At 33.3% G+C, this 8,097-nt stretch overlaps 1 protein-coding gene across 1 annotated transcript; it reads left to right on the top strand.

The window, feature by feature from the left end:
• Positions 1-1,261: 1,261 nt before the first annotated feature.
• On the top strand, positions 1,262-3,476 carry LOC120144426 (uncharacterized protein At5g39570-like). The gene is made up of 2 exons (XM_039158478.1): positions 1,262-2,413; positions 3,234-3,476. The coding sequence occupies exons 1-2, from the start codon at positions 1,340-1,342 to the stop codon at positions 3,321-3,323; spliced, it is 1,164 nt and encodes a 387-aa protein (XP_039014409.1). The 5' UTR covers positions 1,262-1,339; the 3' UTR covers positions 3,324-3,476.
• The last annotated feature ends 4,621 nt before the right edge of the window (positions 3,477-8,097 follow it).

The raw sequence follows: 8,097 nt of genomic DNA, 5'->3' as shown, positions 1-8,097 counted from the left end.
TGCTTGGTGTTGATTGGAGTCCCATGCGCTCAAGAAAACGGTGGTTGTGTGAGACTTGAAGACCCGTGAGGCATGGGTAGTCTTCGAACGGCGTTGGATGAGGGATTGAGGTCATGCGGCGTTTAGGGTTTCTGGCAATCCTAAGTTCACGTGAGATGCAAACTTGGGCCACTGTCTCCACTTGTAAACATACTGGGCTTGGGCCTGCAAAATAGAATATAAATAACAAATACATATGAATATATAATGTAATATGATTTAAAATATAAATATATTATATAATATAATAACGTGGAAGGAAGAAATTAAGTGTCTTCAATTATAAATATTTACAATTAAATTTAAAGAGAAACTCAAAGAACTCGACTCGATTTAAATTTTATAAATTTGACACGAAAAATTTCAAATGAAGTTTGAGTTATAAAATAAGATTCATCAACCCGAATAACTCAATTTTTTTTGCTTGACTCAATTAAACATTCACAGCAATTATGTGTCATATTTAAATTTTAAGATTGTACGATTTATTTTATTTATTTATTTAGGGTGATTATAAGTGATAATATTTGTTCTAAATATTCTCAATAATTTGACAATGAACACTCAAATACCCTAATATTCATTGATACAAAACTTCTTAAAATAACAATTATTTATTTAACCATTGAGATTAATTAATTCATGTCTTGTGTTTTAGATTTTAATATCTAAATTTATAATTTAAATTATAGAATGAATTATAATTTTAGATTTAAAAAAAATAGAATTTCATATTTTTAAATTCAAATAACAGTAATATATAAATTTTAATTTTCATAAAATGTGTCTAACAAAATTATCCTTACAAAAATCACTAACTTAAGTAACAGCGATTGGATGTTAGGAGTAAAAAACATTATTATTATTTGCTGAAGTTTTAAATTTTAAATTAAAATATCAAATAATTAAAAATTATATTCAAATAAATATTATCTCTTATTTATCTCAAATTAATAAAAATTCATAATCGATTGTTCCAACTGCGATCTAAATTTTAAAGCGTGACCCCAACCTGTGGCATGAAAATTGAAATCCTCACGCCTTGTTGTCGGCAAAGATATTTTAATAATAATAATAATTAAATATAGAAAAATCCAATAAAATTCTGTTTCCAGCGAAACGCTGCCGTTTTCTTCGTTTCCTATATCCAGGCCATGGACGTCGGGGCCTATCCCTAAATTCAAGATCTAATTTTAATTTAATTATAAAAAGCTTACTCCTCGCATCGCATCGCATCAGAGCGCTCACATTTCCCCCATTTTCAGCAGAAACTTAGCTCCTTTCGACAATCAAGCCAAAGATGCCGTACTACTCAAGGGGCGGTGATGATGACGTCGACGAGTTCGACGAGTTCGATCCGACGCCTTACGATGGCGGATACAAGATCGAATTGACCTACGGTCGCCCCTTGGAACCATCCGATGAGACTTGCTACACTTCAGCCACACCATCCGATGGCGACTTTGATTACCGCCGTCCCGATTTCTCTTCCGGTGCCGAGCACCTTGCTTATGCCGACGAAGCTCTCCAAACTGAATACAGTAGCTATGCCAGACCCAAGCCCCGACCTGGCCGTTTCGAACCTGCTCCTGCTTATGGTTCTGGATCTGATCAGTATGGAGCCCAGCATGAATCTGGTTATGGAAGAAAGCCTGAATATGAGCAATCCGAATCTGGTTATGTACGAAAGCCGGAGTACGAACGACCCGGATCTGGATTCGAATCTGGTTATGGTCGAAAACCTGAACTCGAGCAGCCTACTTCTGAGTATGGTTCTGGGTATGGCCGGAAGCCTGCATATGAGCATTCACATCAATCGGATTATGGATCCGGTTATGGACGGAGACCCGAATTCGAGCAGCCTCCACCTCCTGAATTTGGATCTGGGTATGGTGGAAGACTTGAGTATGGGGAACAAGGATCTGAATACGGATCCGGATATGAAAGGAAAACCGACTCTGGGGAGCAAGGATCCGAATACGAATCCGGATATGACAGGAAACCCAAGTATGGGGAACAAGGATCCGACTACGGATCCGGATATGGCAGGAAACCCGAGTATGGGGAATCCGAATCTGGATACGGATCTGGGTATGGCCGAAAGGCTGAGTTCGAAGGTGGTGGATCTGAATATGGGTCCGGATATGGACGGGGGAGCGAAACTGAGGCCGAGTATGGATCTGGTTATGGAGGTAGGGCAGAGACCGAATACGGGTCAGGATATGAGAGGAAACCGAGTTATGGGAGATCAGAGGAAGAGGGGGAAGGGTATAGGAAACCGAGTTATGCGAGGAAACATGCTGATGACTCGGACGATGAAAAGAAGAAGGGGTATGGTTATGGCGATGAAGAAGGCTATGGCCGCAAGAAATATGTGAGTACCCTTAATTTGATTTAAATACGAGATGAAAGTTGATAGCTTTAAACTGATTTGTAATTTTAATTTTGTGTTTGATTTAAGTATCGTTTGTCTTTTGATTGAATGTTTCTTGGATGGCTTTTACTAATTGTCAGATGTTAAATTTCCTTCTTCTAACTATTTTTTCACTCCTGGCTTTTCTTTGTTGAGATTTATGCCGTTTAACCGTACACTTGTATGATACTTACTCTTATCTGAGTATTATAGTTAAAATTATAGCCATTTGATTAGAGTTGAAAACATGTTAGGAGCAGATAAGCTGCTATGAGAACATTGTCCCTTTCATTTGCAATAGATATCCAGTGGTTTACAACTGAATTGAACTTTGAACTGGCTAATTGAAGATAGAACCCTTTGGACACCATGCATTATATAGACTAGTATTAACAGAACCAGATTTTATGTTCAATCATTCCTGTTATTTTCAATCTCAATGTATCTGTGATGCAATGTTGCACATCCATTCTGTCGGATTTATGAATCCATCCTGGCCAACTGTCTCCTGCTTATTTGTTAGTTCGTTGCGTACTTAGGCAATTGCGAATCTTTTGCCTTTAGCTTTCTCCAAGTGCAAGTACTTTATATTCTTCTCATGTGTTGTTAACTTTGATTCTTTTCTAGCATCTTCATCATGTTGATTTTCAAGTAATTTGAGTTCCAGAAGAAGCATCATATATTGGAAAAAATGGAATGCTGTGGTTTACTCTGTTGTTATATGCATACTTGTTTATGTTCGATTATTTTTTTCACAAAACTCATTTATTTAATGTTACAGGGTGGCGAAAACAGTGATGATGATGAAGAGAAGCATCATCACCGCTATCAGCACCATCACCATAAGCGCCAGGACGATTATGACAAGTAATCGTACTGGTGGTTCCCTCTACAAATGGAGTTCATGCCATAGTAGCTACCTCCTTATCGGTGTCTAGTTGTTTGTGTGCTTTGTGTCTGTTCGATTGTCAATCAATAAAATGCCAAACATTGGGCCACTGCCGTTATGCTTGATGGTTATGAATTTGGTGATGGTAATATAATATCATGTTGTACTTTGCATATTAACAAAACTTAATGATTATGATAGACAATATAATGCATATGTTTGTGATGTGCTTGTGAAATAAAGTTATGTATGATATATGATATAATATGTTTATACTTTGTCTTTGATGCCTAGATTGCTATTTAATTATTAGGGGACGTTTGGTTCAGGGTATCTCACATTACCGTGGGAATAGAATGTCATTCTCCCGTTTGGTTGGCAAACATTCTCAACATCCGGCAATAAATTATTTTCAACAGTATTATTTTGGGGTATATTACCGTGAATGTGATTACTCACCTTCTCTTAGGTATTGTTATAATCTCAGCGTTTTGGTCTAAAATGTTCTTAAATTTTTTTCTTTTAAAAACATCATTCTTCTGTCGTTGAATAAAAAAAATTCTACGAAGGTTAAATTATAAATTTATCCTTAAATTATTTTAGATTTACAAAAGAAGTCCATAATTAGAATTTTATATGAAGTTTATGGGTTAAAATAAAAATTTACCATTTTATTAAATTTATTTATCTTTTTAATTTTGTAAAAAAATTATATAAACTTTATGAATTTAAATTTTTTAAAGAAAATATATAAATTAATTATAGTAAAATTTAATTTGTTAAAAAATAAATATATAATAAGGACAATTTGGTAAATTATATATTCCAATAATTTTTTATTTATTTAACCAAACATTATAATTTTGAATTTTGCTAAACGAACCAAACACAAAATACATTTCCAATAATCTTACTCTCGCTGGTAATCTTACATTCCCGCTAGTAATCTTACATTACGTAAACTAAACACACTTTTAGGGTAAATTATATTCATGGTCACCCAAGTCTACAGTTGATATTCGTTATCATTGACTAAGCAAATTATTCACTTTCTTTTTAATAAACTAATATTTTAAATAAAATGACAAAACGAATGTATACGAGTAATAGATCTATTGGGAAAAAGAGTCCAACAGTTTACATCTGTTTTTAATATCAAATTGAAATTTTTGGTATGCATATACCAAATTCTTTAAATTGATATTTGGATATATATTTTGTTCAAAGTTAGAAATTATGATGTAAAGATACAAATTTTATTAGGGTAAAATACGCCAAATGGTCACTAAAGTATGAGTTAGTAATTGTTTTCACCACTGATATTTTTAAAGTTACAAATAGATCGTTAACGTTATCATTCGTTACAAATTGGTCACTTCCCGTTAATAGACGTTAGTGGGCGTAATGAAAATCAAACTGGATCGTTATATTCCTGACTTGGACTGTCATGTTGGACAGTGAAATGGGTCCAACGGTAAGCTCTTCCCCTTTTTTAAATATCCAATCTCTAACCTTAATTTTACACATTTGCATTCATTCTTCCTTTGTTTTAAATTTCTCACAAAAATTCAAATAGAAAACCTAGCTAAGTTGAAGATGGAAGACTCCATTGATGTTCCGCTTTGCAATTGTGGAGAACTAGCTAAGGTGGTGACGGCTTGGACGAACGAAAATTGTGGGAGGAGGTTTTATGGGTGACCAAATTATGAGAAAAAAATGAGTAAAAAAGTTTTTTTTTTTGGATAGATCCTCTCATGACGCCTCGGACAAAAAATATGTGCTCAAGACTACTGAAGAAATTGAAAAAAGTAGAAAGGGAAAGGGAAAATGACAGAATTTTTTATTTTTTTCTCTTGATTTTATGTCTCTATAAACTTTGGGTCGGTAATTAAATAATAGGTGGATGAAAGCTTATTGTGATTTCTAGATGTAAGCTTGTAATGGTGGATGTAAGCTTTTTGTGATTTATGGATGTAAGCTTCTTAGGGTGTTATGTTGTAATGGTTGTTTGTCTTAAATGATAATTTGTAATGTTGTAATGGTGGATGAATTCTTAGCAAATGAAAAATGAGTTGTTATGGCAGTTTGTAATGGTTTGTGTAAGTTCTGATTTTCTTTTACATTAAAAAATTATCAAAATAGCTTGTTAGGGTGTTATGTTGTAATGGTTGTTTATCTTAAATGACAGTTTGTAATGTTGTAAAGCAAATGATAAATAAGTTAAAAAACAGTTTGTAATGGTTGACGAATTCTCATTTTCTATTGAACTACAAGAATAATCAAAATAACTTCTCATTAACTTCAAACCAATTGTCAAACTGATACAATTTTTCTAACCTATTGTAATTCAATATCCCATTAAGCCAAATCTTAATCCTAGTTAAAATATGGACAAAAGAATGGCTATACATCAAAGCCATGATAATCAAAATAATAGTTATGCTAATGACTATACAACAAAGCCATGATAATCAAAATAATAGTTATCCAAGTAGCATGTATATGACAAAATAACTCAAGTTTCCAAGTATGGCTATACTTCAAGATTCTTGAGTTGGAAGATTAGAAACACATGATTCTTGACTGGAAGGCATCACATGGACTGCTATAGGTGGTTGCATCATCCAACGAACTGTTGTTGGTGGATTAAGTGACCTCCTCTTAGGTAATTTGTGCCTTGTTGCTGCTTTGGAGTAGGGTGCTGGAATGGCTGGTTGGGTATACGTTGAGGTTGTTTCTGCCTTGGAGTTGGTTGATGGAATTGTTGGTTAGGTGTACGTCGAGCTTCATGTTGATTTAGTCTCTTGTTACCACCAACTTCTCCTCTACAGGTCTTCATATTGTGGCTAGGTTTACTACACTTGAAGCAGTTTTCGAGTGAATCTTTCTTGGTTAGTTTAGGTCCATTGCTTCCTTCATCAACTTCCTTCCTCGTTTGTTTAGTTGGACATATAACAACATGAAAAGAATTATATATTCAGCAATTATATTCGTATACCAACTGCAAACATTTCCTTTTCCCATCTTTAATTAATTTAATAATTAAATAATTACTAAAAGAAATTTAATTATATTATTAGATAAAGTGTCGGTCAAATGTATTTTAATGGTCGCCCATCGTGCTAGTCAACCATCAAAGTCAGGAATATAACGGTCTAGCTGGGATTTCCGTTACGCCCACTAACAACTGTTACGAAGAGTGACAGATTTGTAACAAATAATAACATTAATGACCATTGACGTAGTTTATCCATTTTACTATTTAGGTAAACTTATGAAATATGGGATTTGATTGACGCCATGGCAGAGGCGCTGGTAGCACCACGTGTAAAGAAAGTGGTGAGAGTTTGTAAGATAGGTTTTTATTGGACCACCCTTTCAACCTCTCCTTTTCGGTTTTCATTTCCAAAATAATGCAATCTGCAGTCGCCTCTTATTTTTTAATAACATTCCTTAAATTATTTGAAGAATTCACATCTCTATTACGAAAATAATCTTATGTGCTTTTATTCAGATGACACATACAACAACGAATAAAAATATTATATTTGGAGAAATGAAATATGTTCTCCATCCCAAATATTATGTGTTCTTTTTCCTTAAAAAATACTCACGGCTTCATTCATTCCAAGTCGAGTTAAAGACCCAGTTGGAATAATCTTTATTCTTTTACTTGAAATTTTAGAGAGAAATATAAATTTAAATATTATTTTCAATTATATCAAGAATTTTATTAAATATTAAATTAGATTATATAAAATGTTTTGAACTTCGCAGTTGGGTTTGAAATTTATCTCACGATATACTTAACTTATAAAATTAATTATTCTTAATGAGAAAATAAGTATATAAATTATACCACTTTTTTCATATAAATGTCCAATTTTTTTTTATTCATTCAGGTGTTTAATATTACAAATGTTACTACTTTAAGTGCACATGCAGTAACTGCCATTGAATTCTGTCGTTACAGGACACGTGATGATGTCTTTATAAAATTTTAAAAAATTATTTAAATTAAAATAAAAATACTATTATATTTATTAAAAAAACCCTAATTTTATAAAATTACAAAAAAACTCAAAATCTCTAAAAATTTCTAAAATCAACCATGATCGAAGTTGTCGACACTATCGATGCCACCAACGCTGCCTCCCTTTCTGGCCGACATCATCCTTGTCATCGGATCGTGTCGTCGGGTCGCGTAAATGTCGCGATTATTTCCTCAAATGACATGTCTGGTCCCCGTAAATGTCACGATTATTTCCTCAAATGGTGAGTCGTATATCGATTTTAATCGTGCATTGGTGGTTGTTCGTCGTGTGAGTGGTCGTCAAGTGGAGGTGCGGTTAGGGTAGGTTCAATTGATAGCAACAACGACGAGAAGGCGACGATGTGAGTATAGAGATTAGATTTAGAATTTTCAAAGTTTGGGGGATTTTTAAGATATTTGAAAATTTTGAGGGGGGTTAATATAATTTGAATTTCTTTTGTTATAAATAAATTTTTTCAAAAGTTAATTGAATAATACACGTGCTCTTTTAACAGTGGAATTAAACGTGTAACACCCCAACCCATATCTGACCCATATCCGATCCGGATACGAATTCGAGATGTCACATTAACTTTTTAAAACATTTGATTGTACAATATAGACTTAAAATTTCAAACTTTCATTATAATAAAAGTAAATAATTTACATAAGTATAATAAAAAAGGATTATAAAATCGATGAGAACATGTTTGATTTAAGCAT

This window comes from Hibiscus syriacus, unplaced genomic scaffold (assembly GCF_006381635.1).
Source record: "Hibiscus syriacus cultivar Baekdansim isolate YM2019G1 unplaced genomic scaffold, ASM638163v2 tig00110889_pilon, whole genome shotgun sequence".
NCBI lineage: Eukaryota > Viridiplantae > Streptophyta > Magnoliopsida > Malvales > Malvaceae > Hibiscus > Hibiscus syriacus.
Note: the sequence above shows the minus strand (reverse complement) of the source record. Positions and strands in the feature narration are given on the sequence as shown.

Excerpts from the sequence above, each read along its gene's own strand:
- LOC120144426 (XM_039158478.1), top strand. The coding sequence starts at position 1,340 with ATGCCGTACTACTCAAGGGGCGGTGATGATGACGTCGACGAGTTCGAC. Across the intron at positions 2,414-3,233 it reads GCTATGGCCGCAAGAAATAT|GGTGGCGAAAACAGTGATGA; the intron begins GTGAGTACCCTT and ends TTAATGTTACAG.